The sequence below is a fragment of the Ambystoma mexicanum genome, chromosome 1q (genome assembly GCF_040938575.1).
Source record: "Ambystoma mexicanum isolate Mex_15411 chromosome 1q, UKY_AmexF1_1, whole genome shotgun sequence".
NCBI lineage: Eukaryota > Metazoa > Chordata > Amphibia > Caudata > Ambystomatidae > Ambystoma > Ambystoma mexicanum.
Window position 1 is genome coordinate 97,524,993 of NC_090922.1, and position 22,886 is coordinate 97,547,878.

The window sequence follows — 22,886 nt, forward strand, 5'->3', positions numbered from 1 at the left end:
TGTCTGCAGGTATGCTCCAACCACCTTCACTGCCAAACGTTATGGCCGGTACGACTTTTTGTAAGTAGAAGGATAGTAATGGTTTTAACGTGAATTTGCCATGTGCAGCATGAAGTTTCAATCCTTGTAAGGCGAACATTGTTATTCGCGTTAACAACTCTTGGGTCCAGTTCCATTCACGTATTGAGGTGTTCAATTGCACTCCTAGATATTGGATGGAATTTGTAGCATCTATTTTTTCACTGTTTAAGGACCAGCTGAAGTTTTTTTTGCTTTGGGGGCATCCACTGATGATTGACATAATCTTTGATTTCTTTGTGTTTATTAGCAGGTCATTATTCTTGCAGTACTTTTGAAATGCGTCTAATGATCGTTGCAGCCCAATTTGTGTGGTATCTAGCAGGACTATGTCGTCAGCGTATGTGACCCAGGAAACGTGATGATTGTTTATCTTTGGGGGGAAAGTCCTTGGCTCCATTAAAGCAATGGGTAAATCCGATATGAAAAGTTTAAACAATAGAGCTGCCAGTGGGCAGCCTTGCTTTACTCCCCTCTTTGTGAAGATTACATCAGATAGGTCTCCTTTTGCGTTCAGTCTTACACGGAAGGAAGTGTTAGCTTGTAATGCCATGATAGGTTGCATTATCTCCAGAGGGCATGCCCATGATATTAATTTCCTCCATAGTTTATGGCGGTTGATGGTATCAAAGGCTTGTTTCAAGTCTATAAAGGCAGGGAAGACATTTGTTCCACTCTTCATGGATTCCAGTTTTATGGTGTTTAAGATGATTAAATTCACTTCTACACCAACCCCCTTAGTGAAACCTGTTTGGCGTTTGGCGATTACCTTTGCCTGCTCGGCCCAGAACGCTAGTTTCTTTTGAAGAAACGCAGCAAACACTTTTCCTATTGTATCAAGGAGCGTGATGGGCCGATAGTTCGTTGGATCGTTGTGGTCACCCTTTTTGAAAATGGGCACGACTATTGCCGTACTCCAGGATTCAGGTAAGGTCTTACTCGATGCAATCCTCTCGAACAATGTGGATATGAACTTTTCCCATAAGGAGGTGTTTGTTTTCAACATTACGTTAGAGATGCTATCTGGCCCTGCAGCTCTGGAGTTGTTTAGTTACAATTCCTTATTAGAAGAAGTAGATCACTGATACAGGTAATGTTTCTTTTTATGGGATCCAAAATGCTTCTTTGGAGACTTGAGTATCAGGTTCAATGGTGATTTTGTCTCACTTTTATCCAGTTTCTTCTCTTTGGAAATGAGACACGGATTTGGCTGTTTGTTAGGTTTTCTTGGTAGCATTGGTGCTGTCTCTGGAAGCGATGGTACTGAAGAAGAGTGCCAGGAATAGAAAATAATTAGTGGGTCCCCTTACCACTCGTGCAGGGGCCAAATGCGGCGGAGGTCTTATCAACCCCAGTTCTTTGTGTGACTGCTTGGGAACAAGCCGAGTCTGCATAACTTTCCAATGGTATCAGTGTGATCTTAGCAGAAGTAAAAAGATAATTTGGTAGCGAGGCAACGTACTTAGGTCTGGTTTCCCACTGGGAGGAAATGTAAAATGTGAATAATGACTTTCCAGATGGTGCAAAATGGTTCCCAAGTTTACAACTGGCCTTGGGGCCCATCTGCTTCCCTAAGCAGCAGCTTGGCTCATTGACAGTACACATTATGGAGCAGGCCTAGGCCTTTCTGTGACATTGGGTAAAAAGGCAGAGATTATTTGGCGAGACAGTAAATGTTCCAAAGATCACAAAGACCAAGGACTGAGCATACACATTAATGGAAGACATTGCAAATGGACACATTGGCAAACAACAAAAAGGCCAGTCTTGGAACGTTACCTTCTGAGCAGAGAATTCTGGCAGCATGAAGCAGGTGGCCCCAACCCAGAGGGGGCAAAGAAGCTTGTTGACAACACCATGTACATGGTGCAGAGGAAGCACATGCAATATGGAGTCTTCTTTCGTCCACCCCCATCGGTCAACAAGGCCAGTAACCTGTAGAGAGAAATGAAAAAGAAATATAAAACTGGTTCCTTCAATGTTGTATTACAAAGTCAGTCATCATGTTGCCCAAGGGTCTTAAGAACACAACCCTTTGCCGAGCAAGGTAGTAGATTAACCTTTGCAGATTGCTTGGTTCCCAAATTCTGCTTTCCTTGATTGGCTTTCTTTTAGACAGGCAACCGTTGTCTAATGGAACCATCACTGCTCTCTCTTTTTGAGCTGTGAGCATGGCAAGTAGTATTGGCCCTCGGAATAAAATTTACATGGGTGCAAGTAGCCGCTGACAATTTAATTTTAAAGCTAATGTTTGTATAAACGCGATCTATTGGCGGCACAAATCCAATTAGGCATGAAAGACAGAAGCCAGTGATGGGGGAAATTGGGACATTGACATTTATTAAAAGGACATGGGTCTCTAAAGAAAGAAGAGCTGTGGCAGGCCATGCCAAGGGACTTACTTCGCATCACCTAGTGGCTGAGGTTGAAAGTTTCTCTTGTGCGAGTTCCCTAACTCAGCCCTCTGTCACTATGGATTAGCTTAAAGGATAGACATCCTTTCACTCGGGTAATGGCTAATGCCTGAGATGCCCACATATAGAGGGGGCTTATTCAGGAATCACCCTCTATGCACCCACCATGTGCTAGGTTTTGTCTAAAATAATAAATACAATTTTCACTTTGGAGAATTCAAAAAAACGTGGCCTAACTTTTGTTTATTTCTCTTCACCAGTAAATTCTCTATTGCTAGAATTTTCTGGAAAGGTAATGAAATCCTACCTATTTATTTTTTTACAATAGTATTGCTAACACGACCTGTTAGAATTAAAATGCACTTAGAAAGTGGCACTTCCCGAATGTCCAGTGTCTCTTAATCAACACGTATTCTAAGCCATCAGAAACAGTCTATGGGTAATTTGAGGAAGAGGAGGGAGTCGACGGGAGAAGTGAGAGAAAAATCACCAGGGAAGGCTAACTTTATATGATCCAGAAGGAATCCTGGTGGGCATAGTGTCTAAACCAAACGACCTTTGAAGAGCATTTGAAACTGCAACGAAACTCACAATTAATAAGTAACCCCAGTGAGGTTACTAAGGCAGAGGAGCCCTATACTAAAATACAACCATGCTGGCGAGGGTCTAATCTTATAATATCCTGAATTCATGATTGTTTATTGCACAATCTAGGCCGGCATGCCTTTGAGAATGTCTGTGCTCTACAGTTGTTCCCAGTTTGGATTTACAAACTACTTTTTGTATTTGTCCAGCTTTGTTACTATCCCATGGCAAGCATGTGGTGACAGGTATTAACTATTGTCAATTTATTTAAGAGCCTAGTAGATGTTGATTCTCAGTTCTTGGATTTGTGTTGCTTTCTCTAACCGAAGAGTGGCATGCACCAGCCAGATGAGACGGAGGGAAAAGTGATTTATTTTGTTTGCCATCTATTATTATTACAGATCGGGAACATTCATTGGTCTGAACAAACTCTTCTCTACAGGCTACATTACCAACTCTCGTTACCAGCTTCTTTCCTATTACGTTTTCAACTTGTGTCTTTCCAGCGGCACATGGAGGAAACTGTGTACTCTAAAATAGCCCACCTCTCAAGAAGTGCATGCACGTTGTCATTAAACCAAGTTTATTTCACAACGGCCGCTGGGAGAGAGGCTGGACAACTCCTTGAAGATTGAACTAACCTGAGTCTCTCTCTAAACACAGAACAGATACACTATATATACACATTTCCAGAACACTTAAACACACTCCCACATTTCCCTAATGTTCCCTTACAAGTCATTACCCCAGATACAAATGGGTTGACACGATACAAGGAAGTCTAATCCCCACAATACCATTGGCTGCCTTCAACTCTGGCACCGTCCCCTTGAATGACATTGCAAATACAAGCCCAACCTTCTTCTTTGGTTTCTGCCTGGAAGACCACGATCCTAAAATGCCATACAATACATTTTTAGTACAGTTTCCACTTGGTCCTGGAATGCTAAATCTGGCACGCACAGTTTATCTATGGGCACTTTATGGGGCAATGGAGAACTAACAAAAAGATCCTTTGATCAAGCACTAACTCGTTTCTCCAAGCATTCCAACACTCTAGATATTTATTCTTGGTGTTCTATTCCCTTTTCATCATGCACTACAAACAATTCAATTCATCTGGCCTCCATTCCCATTATAATCTTTTCCTGCTAATCCACTTAACAGTCACCCTGTTACAAATTTAGCTACTACCCCTAGATTGACATTGCCAGGTGACCAATGCTTTTTCGGTCGTTTGCTTAACAATTTCCAAGCTGAAAACCTCAGGCCCATGCTCTTCATTCTATTTAAGATCCAAATAGCCATTACCTTGTGGTTTCAGCTGTTCTTTCTACCAACCAAAACTTTCTTCGCTGGCCATTCAATTTTCGCGAACAAGAATCCGTGCTTGTCTATTTTTATGTACGTGTGTTCGAGACTATCACATATGAAAACATTTGAGCTTTTAAATCTCATTGTGCTAAGCTGCACAATGTGCTTGCACATTCTTGTTACACAATTGATGTTGCAACATGTATGCAAATCTAAAATTTATCACACTTGACACAAAATAACACTAAAAGTTACCTTTAACAAACCTCTATTAACTATTCTAAATACATGCAAAACTGCAACATTGCAACAATATTGCATCCACTTTTAGCATTAATATAGTGCGCGCAACATGAATTTCTCTTTCCTATTTAGATAAAATCGGTCTACCCTAACACCTCCCTGGGAGGAATGTGTTCATATTTGAAGATATTTGGGTAGTGTGAAGAGAGCTCAGGCAGTAGACCTTGCATCTATACCGCCATCTTTCCTAAGGAGCAGTGTGCAAAACTCAAAAAGAGTAGGTGTGAAAATGTTGGGTATTTAAAACCGGTGTGTATCAAAGAAACACACATTTTATAGGTCTGCCACGTATATGTAGCAGTAAGAAACGGAACACAGCCAAGCCAGAGAGTATGAAGGACCACCATGTGTTGTGTTAAGCATGGAAATTGGCAGCCTAGATAAGCTTAGTGCTCCTTTTTGCAGTCACTTTACATGATTCTAGCTTATGGAAAATGTAAAGAGAGACTCTGCACAACATGCACCAGAATCTTGCACTTAAGTGACTCGTACTACTCTCTTGAGGGAGCTAAAACACAAAAGATATTCACCAGGGCAGCATACATATCCCGCTGTACAGAATGGCCTTCCAGCTATGGACACTGGAAACATTAAAAAAACAGCATAGGATCCCTGTGCCGTGTCTCTTCTGCTCTCATGAAAGAATGCCCACTGCATACACGGCACATACAAAGACCTGATGTCACCACACACCGATGTCTGAGCGTCTCGTGCATGTCCCTTGTGCTTACAGCCATTCTCTGCAGTACATTGCAGATTTTGAGAGGCAAATATCAGCACAGCCAGGAGGCTGCGAGGTCTCAGAATCCCTTGTACTGCAAGCATACCCTGTCTTACACAGAAGATATAGGGATCCCATTTCACGATAGTCTGCAGGTTTTATTTTTCTTCGTGGAAAGTGCATGTGTTCACATGAGCGCATTCCCTCCCAAAAACATCAAGTCATGCCACACCTATACATGGTAGTTGCAGGAAACCAACTCACCATAGCATGCAGGTTGCGGTGAGTGCTCAGAACTCCTTTCGGCCTCCCAGTGGTCCCACTAGTGTAGATGATCATTGCTCCTCTGTCCTTCCACTCCCAGACAGGGGGGCTTCTCCTTGAAGGGGGCTCCTCCAAGCCTTCATCAGATTTTGGTATCAGTATGACGGGTACCCCAAGCTTACTTGCAATAGGAGTCACAACCTTACTGTATCCCTCCTCTGCGATGACCAACATACTTTGAGAATCCTGGATGACATATTCCAGCTCAGGAGATGGATGCTTTCTATACAGGGGGACCGCAATAGCCCCACACATCCACAAAGCCCATTGGGCAACCACATATGATGCATCATTTGGGCACAAAAATGAGATGCGCTCTTCGCTCAGGTCTGCATCTTGGCGCTCTAGTGTCCGGTATATCAGCTGGGACAGGAGGGTGCTCCTCCTTCGGAGTTCTCTGTATGTGTGCTGCCCATTCTGATCAACAATAGCAATCTTATCCCCATAGGCCGCGGATCTCATGTACACAGGGAGACCCCCATTACTGCAGTGTATTCTCGTGGTGTGGAGGCCTTTGACAGTTAGTTGCTTCTTGCACCACCACGGATGAATGAGCAATGTCTTGTGCATGCTCACACCTAACCTGCAGCCATAGGCAATCAACATTGTTTAGATCCTTTGCTGGAGTCGGTCCAACCTGAGAAAAAACAGACAGTAGTCAGGTGAAACCCAAGGTTTCTAATTCATTTCTAACACTACAACAATGGTTATGATGACACATACTATCATATATAGCATCAGCGCAGAAGTCAAATTAGCAGTTAATAAATAAACAGGATGGTATTGAGGAGTACAAAGTAAACTGGGAAAAACAAGGATGAAAAATTAAATGGATCATTACTGAAAATGTTTAAGTTTTGCCACCTTTTTTTGTACAAATGTAAAACAGTAGCACTAATCCACTTCACAACCACCAAGCAGAACTCGCTTTACGAGGATGCTGTCACAGAAATATACAGCTACTGGGCAGATATGGACCATTATGCTTGTCCAGAGTGTTCTCACGTCGGTAATGGCTCGGGTTAAGTCCACTAGGTGCACTGCAGCTACACAGTCACAGGAAGGGCGATGATGCAGCGGAGGAACCATTCTGGGATAACTCTGCATGGTATGAAGCACAAACTTTTCACTGACTGGACGGTATACAGGAGGTAGCATTTTGTTTAACCACAAGCAGCAGGTGGGGCACTCAAGATCACACTTTAAGCAAGTTATAGGAGCTCATTTTCGAGTTTCAGTGTTACTCAGCAGCAGAGATCTGTACTCTTGCACTTTGGCGTGCACAAGACCCCATCACAGAATTATTTTGGTAATTGAACAGCAGAGTGCATAAGTGGAGGGTAAAAGGCACCATACAAGCGTGTACACATGGCAGGCAATGGGTCCTTCTGGAGACTACCTGCTTTTTACGGGTGCAAAAAACGGCAGGCGCCATAGGAAGCCCTAGCATTTGCGCCTGCATGAAAAGGCATGCGGGCGCAAACGCTTGAGTATTTGCAACGCAAAGAGGAAGGGAGCGGCTGAAACAAAAGTTGCATTTCCGCACCTCCTCTCCGCCATAAAAATGGACGAAAATGGGGTTTACTGGAAATGCAATGCGTAAAAGCGTTATGCAAAGTTTTTACGCATTGCATTTCCAGTACGCAGGGCCGAAAGAGAGCCCCATGTTGAGGGGAAACTCTCCCTCAAGGTGCGACATTTCGAATCAAGACTGTCGGGACAGTCTCTTCTGCTGGATTGGATTACCACTTCAACGCATGCTGAGGGATTTCGAGATGACACTTTACGATGATTTCCAGTACTCCACACATGCTAAGCCTTGTTACCTGTTCTTTAGTCCTTAGTGTCCCTGTTCGATCCTAGAATAGGCATTTCCTAAACTTGTATTGCAGATACATCATAAGCTCTGGGAAATCTGAAGTCTTGAAGGCAAAGCCCCACTTCCCAGATCATTAGGACATAGACCATATAGGTTAGCACTGTTTTGTATGTATGCCTACAGTCTGTCTTCTTGTTATCCGCCCACTGATGGTGTTCTTTTCCATTCCAGCCTATGGTGTTTGTGCTGTATCCTCTCTTCCAATTAATTGATCCCTTTGTACGTAACACCATACAGAGGGGTACATTGGTAGGAAGAACTCGTCGACTACTCTACGAGTTCAACTGCCCTGGAAGGTCAGACGGGTTCTGTCATAATCAGAAGCCTTTAATATGGATACCAATGAGAACTTGGCCACTATTATGCAGCTTGTTGCGGATTTACGTACTGATATGGCGGCTGCGCACAATGCCACGCAACGCTGTATAAATGAACTACAGGCTGGTAAACAGCCTACTGGGGCGGCGGTACAGTCTCCTGCTCTTGTCTCTGGTTCTGGTGCCCCGCTGCCTAGGCAGGATTCTGGGCCGGTATACATGACAGCTGAGTTTCTGCTAGTCCCCCGGAAAGGTTCACTGGGGATCCTAAGATGTAGAACCTTTTTGAATCAATGTAGATTACATTTCTTGTGCTGCCCAAATTAGTTTCCCGATTCCACGACTAAAGCGGCCTTTGTGCTCTCCCACTTAGGAGGGACAGCCGCTGCTTGGGCAAACCATCTACTAGAAGAAGGCAGTCACATGCTGTACGACTGCAACGTCTTGATTAACGCGATGAGTCGTGTATTTGACAAGCGCTACAAGAAGCAAGCCACAGATTTGGAGCTGTTAGGGTTACAACAAGGTGATACCACGCTCTTATCGTATATGGCTACGTTCAACCAGTTGGTGGCTGAGACTGGTTGGCCGGATGATAAGAAGTCATCCTTGTTTTACAAAGGGCTTTCAGAATCGCTAAAAGACACATTAGCCACAGACCCTGTGGTCCCTATGGACCCTATGGCCTTTCCTGAGCTCCTAGATCTTGTCTTACAGATAGATGCCAGTAAGGCTGAGACGAAGGGGGAGCGAAGGGCTCCTGTTCCTATGTCCATGACCTCATCAAGCCCTGCTACAGGGAGCAGTGAACCCATGCATATCGGTGCAGTACAGGGTCCGTTGTCCTCTGATGAAAGGGAACACCGGAGGAAGAACAACTTGTGTTTCTATTGTGGGTCTTCAGAACACCTGTTGCGGGCTTGCCCAAAGAAACCCAAGAAGCAGGGAAACGCCAAAGCTCGGCAATAGACGGGGGTCCAGTTGTTGAGCTTCACGTCCCTGGACTCCATAGGTTCTGCCCCGTTTACGATCACTGTTACATTCTCGCTTCCATCTGGTTCTTCTTGGATGGCAGGGGCTGTGCAGGATTCGGTTGCCACAGGTAATTATGTCGATACCCAATACACAATCAAATTGTGCATCGCTATTGTCCCGAAGGCCGGTCCCGAGCTTGTCAATGCAGTGGACCTTACCACCCTGCTTTCCGGAATGGTGACCGAATGCACTGTTGATCTGCTCATGACCACGGACACTGCCCAAATCTAATTGGAAGGAGGTCAAAAATGACAATTCGGTACATGGCGGTGGGAAGCGCTTAGTGCAAGAAAAGGTTGAGGTACAGGTAAGCTCTTGTCGTGCGTGGGTTGGTGATTAGTTTTTGAGTAAGGTCCATCAAAGTGAATGATCTTCGTGAGTTTTGAATGCATAAATATGGCAGATAACCGTGCCTATGCGATTGGTGCAGGAGGGTTTGTTAACATGAGTCAAAAGCGGCCAAAGAAACGTGACTGGGTCACAAAGTGTTAAAAATGGAAAAGCATCAAAATGCAAGAAACTTAGCCGTGACTGTGCGATTGGTGCAGGAGTTCAGGAGGGCTGTTATTATAAATGCCCTGTAAATTTTAATGGCGGCCAAAAGACGGTGACTAGGTCACAATGTGTTAGAGTAGATTTCATCAAACAGGGATCAAAGAGTGTGAGAGCCCAGACGCGTGATGAATTAGCGCTGATAAAAACTGCAGTAAATCAAGAAAGTGAGCGTACTGAGTCTTACCTGTGCCGAACATTTCTGGTATTTCAAAAAAGACCCCCTGATGTCTTTGTTGTAAAGCATCCAAAGCATGAAATCTACATGCAAGGTAAGAGAGAGTCATCAATATAATCATATAATGAAAAAACATGATTGGTGCGGCTGCAATGTCTTTGTTGTAAAGCATCCGAGCATGAAATGCACACGCGGGGTAAGAGAGAGTCATCAATATAACAATACACATGATTGGTGCGGTTGCAATGTTAGATGGTCCATGTGTAAAGTACCGATTGCATTTTTAGAAACAATCAGTGCAGACTTTGTGGTTACAAGAAAAATATTAATACGAAAACACAAAAGGAACTTTAGGATCATAATGTTGGCATGCATTGATGCATGCGTGGCCCGGTCTTGGAGGATGGGTGACCATTGTGCTTAGTGGTGTGGTATGATAGGAAAATAGTATTACAACATTTTACATTCGGCTTAGCCTATCACATTGATGTGGGAAACCCTGATCTATTTGTTGACGAAGAGGTTCCATTCAATGGAAATGTTCAGGCCTTGTCTGACAGAATCAAGGCGGTAAATCCATTGGTAACACATTGTGACCTAGTCACCTTCTTTTGGCCGCCATAAACATTTACAGGGCATTTATAATAACAGCCCTCCTGAACTCCTGCACCAATCGCACAATCACGGCTAAGTTTCTTGCATTTTGATGCTTTTCCATTTTTAACACTTTGTGACCCAGGCACGTCTCTTTGGCCGCTTTTGACTCATGTTAACAAACCCTCCTGCACCAATCGCATAGGCACGGTTATCTGCTATATTTATGCATTCAAAACTCACGAAGGTCATTCACTTTGATGGACCTTACTCGAAAACTAATCACCAACCCACGCACGACAAGAGCTTATCTGTACCTCAACCTTTTCTTGCACTAAGCGCTTCCCACCGCCATGTACCCAATTGTCATTTTTGACCACCTTCCAATTAGATTCGGGCATCTGACTTCCGCAGCCTGCCCCCCCCCCCAGCCGTAATAATCAACAGCTGGGTAAACAAGACCACCGCCATGGCGTCAACTTACTTGCACATGGTAGGTCGACTCCATGCAGCTCCACTTTCATTATCTGGCAATTCTTGCATCACCGAATCTAAATGCGTTCTCCATTCTTAAACTGTAGGATGACGCCCATCTTACTTAACCAAGTCAGACCACGACTTGATGTCCTGAAGACAGTTCGGTACAATTTTGCAGCACTGCTCCATTTCATCGTGCCACTGCCCTTTGCCATCAACCTACCGAACCAGAAACACCAATTAATGTGTCGATAATGTTAATGTATTGTGAATGTAAAAAATACCTGGAATAGTTTGTCACTATTTATTACTAACCCACCGATATGCAGACTATAAATGTACTTCAGTATGCATATATTATGTGCCACGGCACATAAAGAATTCTGAAAATATGTCTTCTTGTTAAAATAAACCTTCCTGTTTTTTGTACCTTACGGTGATCTCTTTTTCGAGCTAGTACTCTTCTAGCTCTCCTGCAAGGAGTATTGTGACCCCCTGTCACGCCTTTGGCCTGGGTAGCTGTTGACTCTACTCCCCTTTATCTCTGTACCTCTCAACCCTCTAGAGTCAGGCCCCCAAAAAAAGAGGGTTCTGCCCATTTTTTCTTCCTTTCCTAGTGTGTAGATAAGTCCTTAATGATTTTACTCGGGTGTTGCCTGATGTTGTATTTCCTGACTTTGTTGTAGTCTTTTTTTTTTTTATTGACTCAGCATTTGAGTTTAAAAAAGTTTCAGCGGAGGCCACCAGGGGACGCACAGGTGATGGCTGCCTGAGCGTCGTGCTCCCGCTGAGGCTGGGCCATTGAAGGGGACTGAGCCCCCCCCTGCACTCCCCCAGGCGGATTCACGCGCTCGACCTGAGCTGGCGAGCCCCCCGTGACGCCCCCGCCAACAAGAACGGTACTCGAGCTCCCCCGAGAGCCTGAGAACGGGCCGTGTCGGGGGAGCGACGAAGAGCGCATCGGCGTCGGAGAAGGAGGAGCGGCCTGCGGGAGAGCCTTTTGCCGGCGAGCCCGTCCCCAAGCATCCATCCGCCCCCCTGCCCTTGGTGGGTGCCCACAAGATTTTGGGACAGCGGCCCCGGCGGGGGATTCGGCTTCCGCTGTCCCCCCTCGTCCCCCGGGCTGTGACGAGCCCCCATCTCGGCCACGGCAAACAGGGCCTGATTTGGGAGGTTCCGGGCCCCGGCCCCCCTCGGAGCGGGAGAGCGGGGTCAGGGCATGTGGGGGGCCGCACGACACCACGCCCCACCCAATAATCCAAAACAAAATTTAAAAAATTAAAAATCACAATAACCGCCGGAGCGGAATCGCAACCCCCCCTCTCTCGAGGGGTCCCAGAATCGCTGCAGCCTGCACCAGCTTTGAGGACACGCAGAGGGGCCTAGCTTGCCCGTATCGGACTTCCACAGGTGGAGGCCCCTAGGCCCATTCCCAGGGCATGTGCCCGCCTGACACCCCCCTGGAAGGGGAACGCGACCTCAGACGGCGACAGTGGTATGGCACGGAGGGCCACCTCCCCCCACCCCCCGAAGAGGAATGCCAACATCTCAAAGGCACCCAGGTGTGAGGCCCTCATCCGCCGCTGGTGGGGCGTGTGCCCGCCTGGGAGCTGCCCCCCCACCCACACGGAAAGACTCTGGCCTCCCGCGGGTTTCCCCGGGACAACACAGCCTGGGGACCTCAAGCCGGGTCCTCGAGGAGACTCCCTAAAGCCACCGGACCGCAGCGGTCCCCTGTTACAGACTTGATGATCGTGCAGAGTAAGAATACCTCCGTCCCCAAGTACTGCACAGACAACACCAGAAATACTGCCTGTGTGGTCTTTGAGGCCACAGGTGAAGTGGTTCGTAGGCCCGGATTCGGGAACAGCCGGAAAAGGACCCCTCGAACGCTGTAAGGCAATGGGTTATAGGATAAGCACAGAGCAGTTGGCAAGAGCAGAACCCCAGGGAAATGATCCGAAATGGCTTACCTAATGTGTTGGCACAGATGCTCAATAACAGCAGAGAGGCGTTGGGAATTCCCCAAATGGTGGAGGGCAGATGGTGGGTATGTAGACAGGCAAGCGCCCAGCGTGAGGCCAGAGACCAAGAATCCAGGACAAGAAACAAAATCCGTAGGGCAAACCAGGGACAGTCCAATGGTCAGGCAGCGAGAAAACCAACAGTTCCAAAACGAGGTAACAAGAAGCAAAGGCAATAGGAATCCGATTGGGTAAAGGTAGTCCGGTAACTGGTGATCCAAAGTCAATACTTGGGCAAGGCAAAGGCAATCCGTGATACAAAAAAAACGTGGTCGAGCAAATCCGTAGAGTCAAAAGCGAAACGAGCGTCACGGAATCCAGGTGGAAACAGCTGTGAAGCGACGCTCATTGTTTCCCGGAAGCTTTTAACCAATGAAGGCGTATCACGTGATGGGGATGGCAGAAGTCACGTGATACAGAGTTGTTGTGAGGACGTATCACGTGATGGGGATGACAGTAATCACGTGATACGAAAGTATTGCTGCAATGGAGAGTCACGTGACACGTGACGCGCGGATCCTCCGAGGTCCATTCAGGGCACCATGGTGATGTGGAAGCCTCCAGTGTAACTGCCAGGAGCGGGAGGGAAGGTAAATGCCAGGTCTATGAGTAAACCCCCGGGTATGATGACTGAATGGGCGCATGCACGTGCGTGCAATCGGGTGTGTATGTGAGCGAGTGGGACGGCAAGAGGCCGAGAGTGGGGGTGTGGCACTTGCAGAGGGGGTGTTAGGTGTATGAGACGTGACAGAGTCCCCCCTCAACGGCCCACGACCTCGTGGGCAGGCAGGGCAATCCCTATGAAACCGGGCAACAAGGAGAGGGGCATGAACATCAGAGGAGGGAACCCAGGAGCGATCCTCAGGGCCATAACCCACCCAGTCAACGAGATACTGAAGGCGACCCCTGTGAAGACGAGAACCCATGATGGCATTGACCTCAAACTCATCAGGGGTGGACAGCGAAACGGGAGCAGGAGGTGTAGTGATACGGGTAGGAGCAAGACAGGGTTTGAGGAGGGAAGTATGAAAAACCGGGTGGAGCCACCAGGCAGAAGGGACCCCAAGGCGAAAAGCAACAGGGTTCAGGACGCGAGTGATTCTGTAGGGACCAATAAAGCGAGGCAACAGTTTGCGACAACCGGGGATGCGTAAATGCCGGTTCGACAACCATACCCGATCACCCACGTGATAATCAGGGGCCGCTGTCCGCTTCCTATCAGCCTTTGATTTCATAACTGCCTGCGCCTCATGTAGATGGACAAGGGTTTGAGCATGGACATTGGCCAGATCGCGAACACAGGCGTTAGCAGCAGGAGTGGCAGAAGGGAGGTCAGGTAATGGGAGAGTGCGGGGATGTTGACCGTACATAGAATAAAAAGGAGAGAAACCCGTAGCAGAATGTCTGGCATTATTGTATGCAAATTCAGCAAGATGGAGTAGGTTAAACCAGGAATCCTGATACTGGAGGGTCAAACAACGCAGGTACTGTTCCAGGGCCTGGTTTACTCTCTCCGTCTGCCCGTCGCTTTCTGGGTGATAGGCAGAAGAAAAGTGAGCATCAATGCCTAAGAGCTTGGTAAGGGCACGCCAGAAGCAGGAAGTAAACTGTGACCCACGATCCGATACTATAACCTGCGGAAGACCGAAAAGACAAAAAACAGCCTTAAAGAACAGACGGGCAAGGGTCGGGGCTGAGGGAGTGCCGGTACAGGGGATGAAGCGGGCCATCTTGGTGTAGGAATCTACTATAACCCAGATGGTGTCATAGCCCTGTCTGCGTGGTAGGTCTGTAATAAGATCCATGGAGATGGTATGCCAAGGCCTGGGGGGGGAACAGGTAGCGGTTGGAGTAAACCCAAGGGACGTCCTCTACGAGCCTTACATTGAGCACATACTGAGCAGGTGTTAACATAGTTTTCTATGTCCCGTCTCATGGATGGCCACCAACACCAACGGTGTAACAACTCAAGAGTACGTTGCTGCCCTGGATGGCCGTTGATAGCAGCGTCGTGGGACCAAGCAAGCGCCTGATTGCGGACGTCGCTCGTGGGAAGGTACAATCTACCCTGGACGAATGACAACCCCTCCTGAAGTACGATATCCCATTCATTGAGTGTATGTGGATGTTGGGAAACCCATTGCTTGATGGTCGCAAGCATGGGTGGGGATGGTGTGCATAGACATATGACATGGCCCTTTCCTAACACTGTGTCTGGGAACAGAGGCAACGTTTCCCCCCCAGGGGAGTGAGAAAGAGCGTCAGCTTTGCCATGGACTGAACCCGGCCTGTGCTTAACCACAAAGTCAAAAGCAGCAAAGAACAAGTGCCAACGCACCTGTCTGCTATTTGCACATTTAAGCGAGACCAAGTCCTGGAGGTTCTTATGGTCTGTGTACACTATCGTCTGGTGCCTTACCCCCATGAGGTGGTGCCACCATACCTGGAGGGCATCCTTTATGGCCAAGAGTTCCTTCTCAGTTACCGTGTAATGGGATTCGGCTGCGGAAAACTTCCGTGAATGGTAAGCAACCGGATGTAAACAGCCCGTGGCAGGGCATGGTTGGGACAGCACGGCACCTAGGGCGAACGAAGAAGCATCTGCTTCTAGTACATACGGTAAGTCTGGTTCAGGGTGTTGCAACACAGGGGCTGAGACAAACCTAGATTTAAGAGTATCAAACGCCTTCTGGTGTATGGAGGTCCAGATAAAAGGGACAAGAGGGCTAGTCAATGCTGTCAAGGGAGATACAATGGAAGAAAATCCAACTATGAATCGTCGGTAAAAGTTAGCAAAGCCGATAAAAGAGTGTAACTGTTTGGTGTTGCCAGGGATTGGCCATTCTGTGACAGCACGGACCTTGGATTGATTCATCGATAGCCCCCCAGGAGAAATATGGAAACCCAGGAAGTCCACCTCTCTGACATGGAACAAGCATTTTTCGGGTTTGGCGAACAATGCGTTCTTTTTGAGGCGTGATAGGACCTCCCTGACATGAGAGACATGGTCCTCCAAAGAGGAAGAAAAAATCAGGATGTCGTCTAGATAGACCACCACATACGTATCCAAGATATTAGAGAAAATGTCATTGATGAAACGTTGGAACGTTGCAGGTGCATTACAAAGCCCGAAGGGCATTACGGTATACTCAAACAACCCCTGTCGGGAACAAAACGTGGTTTTCCATTCGTCACTGCGCCGTATTCGGATCAGGTTATATGCCCCCCTTAGGTCTAGTTTGGTATAGATCGATGCCTTAGTCAGCCTATCCAGGAGCGTGGAAATAAGTGGGATGGGATATCTGTTCTTTATTGTGATGGAATTCAACCGCCTGTAGTCCACGCATGGGCGCAAATCGCCCTCTTTCTTTGGTACAAAGAATATAGGACTGGCAGCCGGAGAGCAGGACGGCCGTATATGGCCCAAACGTAAGGCCTGTTGTATATAGTCCTTTAGGGTTTGTTCCTCGGATGGTGATAGCGAGTAAACCCTTCCCTTGGGTATGGGAGCTTCTGGAAGGAGGTCGATAGGGCAATCGTAGGGCCTATGCGGAGGTAGGCCTTCCGCTACGGTTTTATCAAAGACCATGTGGTAATCATGGTATTCCTTGGGAATGCCTGCCATAACGGCTCCCACGGTGTGTGCTGACGTGCCGTCAGGTGTCGTGTCACTGATATGGGAGGAAGCCATAGCGCCGAGAATAGAGGCAGGAGATGAGGGTGACTCAGGTTCTATGAGACAAAAATGTTGGCATTCTTCTGACTCAAACAGCACTTGTCCCGTACCCCAGTTGATTAAAGGGTTATGGTGTTTCAACCAGGGTATTCCCAATATGACCCCGAACTGGGGTGTGGTAATGAGGTCGAACGACAAGTGTTCCTTGTGGGTACCTTGTATGACCACCTCTAAAGGTGCGGTTTGGTGTTTTATCGGGCCGGAGGCTAAAGAAGTGCCATCAACAGCCTGTACCGGTTTGGGGTGGTCCTTTTGGATCAGAGGTAGATTAAGACGATGTGCTAGCGCAATGTCCATAAAACAACCCGTGGCTCCGGAGTCGATCACTATCTGAACAGCGTGAATGATGTCTCTGGTGGGTTTCAGTAGGGCTTGTACTGTAACAGGTCTAATAGGACCAAATGCAGGGTCAGCGGGGGTCGTGAATGGGCTCGCCGGTGTCCCCGGTATCATGGGCGAGCCTTCTGAAAACCCGGCACTTTGTTTCTCGGTCGGCGAGGGCATTCTTTTACATAATGTCCGTTTAGACCACAATAGAAACAAGCGTTGTTGGTTCTTCGACGTTCACGTTCTAACTGTGTTATGGGACTGCGGATTCCGCCTATTTGCATGGGCTCGGAACCGACGGAAGATGGTGCTGGAGATGGCTGCCCAAACGTGGATTCCATCCTTCGTTCGGATTTGCGGGCGTCCACCTGTAGGGCAAGGTCTACAAGGTCTGTGAAAACAGAAGGAAGGGCAGGGACCACCGAAAGGGCGTCCTTCATAGCACCACTGAGTCCTCAGTAAAACACGATCGCCTTCTTTTCCTCAGGCCAAGAGGTTTCAGCGGCGAGTTGGTTATACCGGGTGATGTACTCGATCAATGTTTGTTTGCCCTGTGTAAGGTCCAATAGTTCCAGGTCCCTTGCCTGGGCCTTGTAGCGGGTATCAAACACTTTAGCCATCTCTGTGACCAGAAGCTCAAAATCGTACAAGACGGGATGGTTGCCCTCTAAGAACGGATTTGCCCAAGTGGCCGCTATGCCTGATAGATGAGACAAGAGAAAAGCGGCTTTTGTAACCGAATCGGGGAAGGCCTGAGGTCTGCACAAGAAATGGAGTCTGCATTGATTTATGAAGGTGCGGTAGGTCCGTGGGTCTCCCTGAAAGCGTTCTGGGGCAGCAAAAGGAGAGGAGGTTGGGATCAATACAGGGGCAGGAGCGGGAGCAGGTGTGGCCTGGACTGGAGGGGTGGTATCCCTAAGCTCGATGTCCGCAGACGGGGAATGATGTGCGCTTTGTAGGAGGTCTAGGCGGTGGTGAATGGCGGCTGTGGCTGTGGCTGTGGCCATATCAGTCCTGAGAGCCGCTACGGCCTGCATTAGAGCGGTCACGGGGTCCCCGGCGGAGGGATCCATACTCCGACAGCCAGAGGCTTCACAGTCTGTTACAGACTTGATGGTCGTGCAGTGTAAGAATACCTCCGTCCCCAAGTACCGCACAGACAACACCAGAAATACTGCCTGTGTGGTCTTTGAGGCCACAGGTGAAGTGGTTCGTTGGCCTGGATTCGGGAACAGCCGGGAAAGGACCCCTCGAACGCTGTAAGGCAATGGGTTATAGGATAAGCACAGAGCAGTTGGCAAGAGCAGAACCCCAGGGAAATGATCTGAAATGGCTTACCTAATGTGTTGGCACAGATGCTCAATAACAGCAGAGAGGCGTTGGGAATTCCCCAAATGGTGGAGGGCAGATGGTGGGTATGTAGACAGGCAAGCGCCCAGCGTGAGGCCAGAGACCAAGAATCCAGGACAAGAAACAAAATCCGTAGGGCAAACCAGGGACAGTCCAATGGTCAGGCAGCGAGAAAACCAACAGTTCCAAAACAAGGTAACAAGAAGCAAAGGCAATAGGAATCCGATTGGGTAAAGGTAGTCCGGTAACTGGTGATCCAAAGTCAATACTTGGGCAAGGCAAAGGCAAACCGTGATACAAAAAAAACGTGGTCGAGCAAATCCGTAGAGTCAAAAGCGAAACGAGCGTCACGGAATCCAGGTGGAAACAGCTGTGAAGCGACGCTCATTGTTTCCCGGAAGCTTTTAACCAATGAAGGCGTATCACGTGATGGGGATGGCAGAAGTCACGTGATACGGAGTTGTTGTGAGGATGTATCACGTGATGGGGATGACAGTAATCACGTGATACGAAAGTATTGCTGCAATGGAGAGTCGCGTGACGCGCGGATCCTCCGAGGTCCATTCAGGGCACCATGGTGATGTGGAAGCCTCCAGTGTAACTGCCAGGAGCGGGAGGGAAGGTAAATGCCAGGTCTATGAGTAAACCCCCGGGTATGATGACTGAACGGGCGCATGCACGTGCGTGCAATCGGGTGTGTATGTGAGCGAGTGGGACGGCAAGAGGCCGAGGGTGGGGGTGTGGCACTTGCAGAGGGGGTGTTAGGTGTAGGAGACGTGACATCCCCGCAGTGGGCATAGTGGAAGGCCACAGGAGCTGGCAAGTGGAACTGCAGGCATATCGCTTTAAGGGAACGGAAAGTGCGGTCAGCGGCCCCACTGAAGCTGGGATCATGGCACAGCCGGAGGCCTCAATGCAGTCCACGACAGCGATGGAGAGGGGCTTCGCCTCTATCCTACAGGAAATCAGGGACATGCGGTCGGATATCGCTCAGAAATTTGAAAAGATCGACCAAAGGGTGGACAAGGTCGAGGACAGACTCCTGCAAGTGGAAACCAACCAGTCATCAACGGCAGCCCAGGAGGTGCAAACTGAGGTGAGGCTCGCAGCCCTGGAGAAGAGGGACGAAAAAAGGGCTAGACAGATGGATGACTATGAAAACAGGGAAAGGAGAAATAACCTTAGATTTTTTGGGATCCCTGAAACAGAGAGCGAAACGGAGAGAGACTTGATCCGAGTGGTGAGGGACATTATCACACTCTTGTTTTCAGAGGAGATGACCATGGGGCTCACGTTCGACCAGTGCATAGGGCAGGGGGCAGGGCAGGGGGCCCCCGGTCGGTCCTGGCCTGGTTCCACTACTACGCGGAAAAGACTAAGGTGCTCGAGGAAGCAAGGAAGGCAGGGGTGGTGACCTATAACAGCACTCAGATCACCATTTATCAGAACCTTTCCGCATACACCCTGGCCAAGCGCAGGATGTGCCGTCCCCTAACACAGTTACTAAAGGAAAAGGGGGTGCGATACAGATGGGGGTACCCCTTCTCCCTGGCCTTCGAATACATGGGCCAACGGACAACGCTGATTACAGAAGATGACATAAGGGGAGCCATCTGGGATTACGTGGCACAATCCACCCCCCAGAGGGGCCCGGTGGGTCCGGAGGCCCTTGGAAGGGGCGACCCTAGCCAGCCGGGGGCCAGAAGAAAGAAAACCAGTTCGAGAAAATTCAAAAAATTAAACACCCCGCCGCCCGCATTGGGAAGCGAACACGTCGACTCGGAGGGCTGACTGTGGTGATGTCCCGACCCGTAGCGGGTCGGAAAAAGGAAGTTCCTGAAGTTTCTCAGAATACAGAGTCCCCTTGAACAGCAAGTATAACAGGGTCAACTGAAGGGACAAAGCAGTGGGGGTGAGGGGGGCTCATAGACATGAGCACTGTACTGATTGCCTAGCCGAGGAGGGTAGGCTGGTGGTCCGGCCAAATGCAAGCAATGGCGGAACTAACTGGCTGGACGCCGGGGTGGGGGGGAGGGGGAGTACGAACTAGTTGGGGTTTGTTTGTTGGGGGAAGGGTTTGGGGGGCAGTTGGGGGAACGTTTCAAAAATGTCCAAAAGGGGAAACAAGGGGAGCAAGGAGGGAGTGATGATGCGATATCATTGGCTAAGAGTGAGGAAAACTTAGATCATGGCTGATGTCCGTCCGGCCCTGGGTGTGGGTACCCTTAACGTGCGGGGGCTGAACACCCCCACGAAGAGGTCCCTGGTTCATGGGGAGTTTAGGAGGGTGAAACTGGACCTGCTCTTTCTGCAGGAGACACATTGGGCAAAGGGGAAAGAGCCTAGAATGCGAGGGGGAGGAATTGGAGAGGTCTTTCACGCCTCCCACAAGGCCAAAAAAAGAGGGGTGGCCATATTGGTGGCAAGGGACATGGACTTTGAGAAGGAGGCCATCCAGAGGGACCCCGAGGGTCGGTACCTGATGGTGCGGGGTTCCCTGCAGGGCTCCCCCTTGACTCTAGCAGTAGTGTATAGTCCTAACAAAGGTCAGGCCCAATTCTGGGAGGAGGTAGGGGACAAGCTGAGGTTGTTCGTGCAGGGCCCACTGGTGGCGGGGGGGGATTTTAACATGGTCCTAGATCCAACTATAGACAGAAGACGGGTTGGCCCCCAGAACCTCAGACCCGCGGATGAAGCCATGGCGCAGAACCTTCAGAGGGTTAATGGGGACCTGGGACTGTCGGCTACGATCCCAACCCCCAGATCAGGGACCCCCTCCTTTACCTACTATTCAGCTATTCACAACTCGTTTTCGAGAATAGACCACATTTTGGTGGACGAGGTCCTCACCCCATATGTAGCGGGCTATCCCCATATGTAGCGGGCTATAGGATAGACCCAGTCCCCTGGTCGGACCACAACATGGTCCGAGTCACCTTATCGATGGGTTGGTGTGAAGAACGTAGGGGGCGTTGGAAATGCAATGATGCCCTATTGAGAGATGAGGCACTCACCCAGGAGATCCTGGACTCCATAGCAGAGTTCTTTGAGTTTAATGATAATGGAGAGGTGGCCATGCATACACTTTGGGACGCCTTTAAGGCAACCCTACGAGAAGTCCTCATAAAAATGGGCTCCATGAGAAAGAGGGAGAGGGAGGCCCAGGAGAAAGCCCTGCGGGGTAAAATAGCCTGTCTCCAGCTGGGGGGATCCCCGGACCAGGCTTTAGAGCATGACCGTGTGGCTGCACTGGAGGACTACAGGCTCCAACTAAAAGATCTGCTCCTACATAAAACTGAGAGGAGCCTCCTAATGGTAAAACAAAAATACTATGAGAAGGGGGACAAGGCGGATAAGATCCTAGCCTGGAAGCTAAGGGAGGTCCAGAGAAGCAGAAGGGTGAAGGAGGTGAGGGATACCTAGGGGCATCTCGGCCGCGACTCCTCCCATATTGGGGAGGCCTTTCGCCAATACTATAAAACCCTCTACTCCTCGGAGTATGACGGAGATGCCACCCAGGTAGAGGATTTCCTGAACTCCATACAGATCCCATCCCCTTCATGTGAGATGGCTGAAGGGTTGGAGGGTCCGGTGACCGAGGATGAGATTCACAAGGTGATAGGCGGGATGAGGGTGGGAACCTCCCCCGGAGTTGACGGCTTCTCCGTCTACTTCTATAAAAGATTCCGCTCCGCCCTGGCCCCGTTCTTGGCGAGAGTCTTCAACGCTGTGCTGGAGTATGGCACCCTCCCCGAGTCCATGATGGGGGCCATAATAGCCGTTCTTCCCAAGGAGGGGAGGGACCCCGTGGAATGCTCTTCTTACCGTCCCATATCTCTGTTGAATATCGACGTCAAGGTCCTGGCCAAGGTGGTGGGGAGGCGGATGGAGGGAATCATGCCAAAGCTAATCCATGGCGACCAAGTGGGCTTTATTACGGGAAGGCAAGGGTCAGACAATATACGCAAAACAATAGACCTGCTCCACTTTGCCCAAACATCGGGGTTAAACACACGTGTCCTGTCCCTAGACTCGGAGAAGGCCTTCGACAGGGTCGAGTGGCGATACATGGGTCTCCTCCTCCAGAGGATGGGCGTCGGGCCTCACATCATGAGCTGGGTGACCGCCCTCTACAGGGCCCCCACGGCGAGGGGTCAGGTGAACGGGAGGCTGTCCGAACCATTCCCCCTCTCCCGGGGGACAAGGCAGGGTTGCCCTCTCTCCCACTTTGGTATACGTCCTCACGATGGAGGCATTGGCAACAGCGATTAGAGCTCACCCGGACATCAGGGGGATCAGAAGGGGTGATGTTGAATTCAAACTTTCCTTGTTTGCGGATGATATCCTGGCCTATCTGGTGGACCCTGTAGCATCACTTCCCCCCTTCCTGGCGCGGGTGGCCTCGTTCGGTCGCTTCTCAGGTCTGAAGATCAACGCCGCAAAATCTGATTTGCTCCCTATGAGGACATTAGACCCGGGGCTCGACCCCCTGGACTGGTTTCACGGGATTAAAGTGGAGAAGGCCGCTGTACGATATCTGGGGGTACTCCTCACCAGAGACATATCGAAATTGAGCGCCGCTAACTATGACCCCATGATGGCAGAGATCAAATCAGATCTGAGGAGATGGGACAAGATGATCCTGTCATGGTATGGCCGAATGACTGCAGTAAAAATG

At 49.1% G+C, this 22,886-nt stretch overlaps 1 protein-coding gene across 1 annotated transcript in view; it reads right to left on the reverse strand.

The window, feature by feature from the left end:
- The window catches only part of ACSF3 (acyl-CoA synthetase family member 3), a 1,059,592-nt gene that overhangs the window by 977,296 nt on the left and 59,410 nt on the right, over positions 1-22,886 (reverse strand). The window contains exons 2-3 of the mRNA XM_069635646.1: positions 5,680-6,376; positions 1,858-2,013 (exon numbers count right to left, since the gene is read on the reverse strand). Coding sequence (XP_069491747.1) covers positions 1,858-2,013; positions 5,680-6,345 — 822 coding nt within the window. The 5' untranslated portion in view covers positions 6,346-6,376. The remainder of the gene's footprint in view (positions 1-1,857; positions 2,014-5,679; positions 6,377-22,886) is intronic.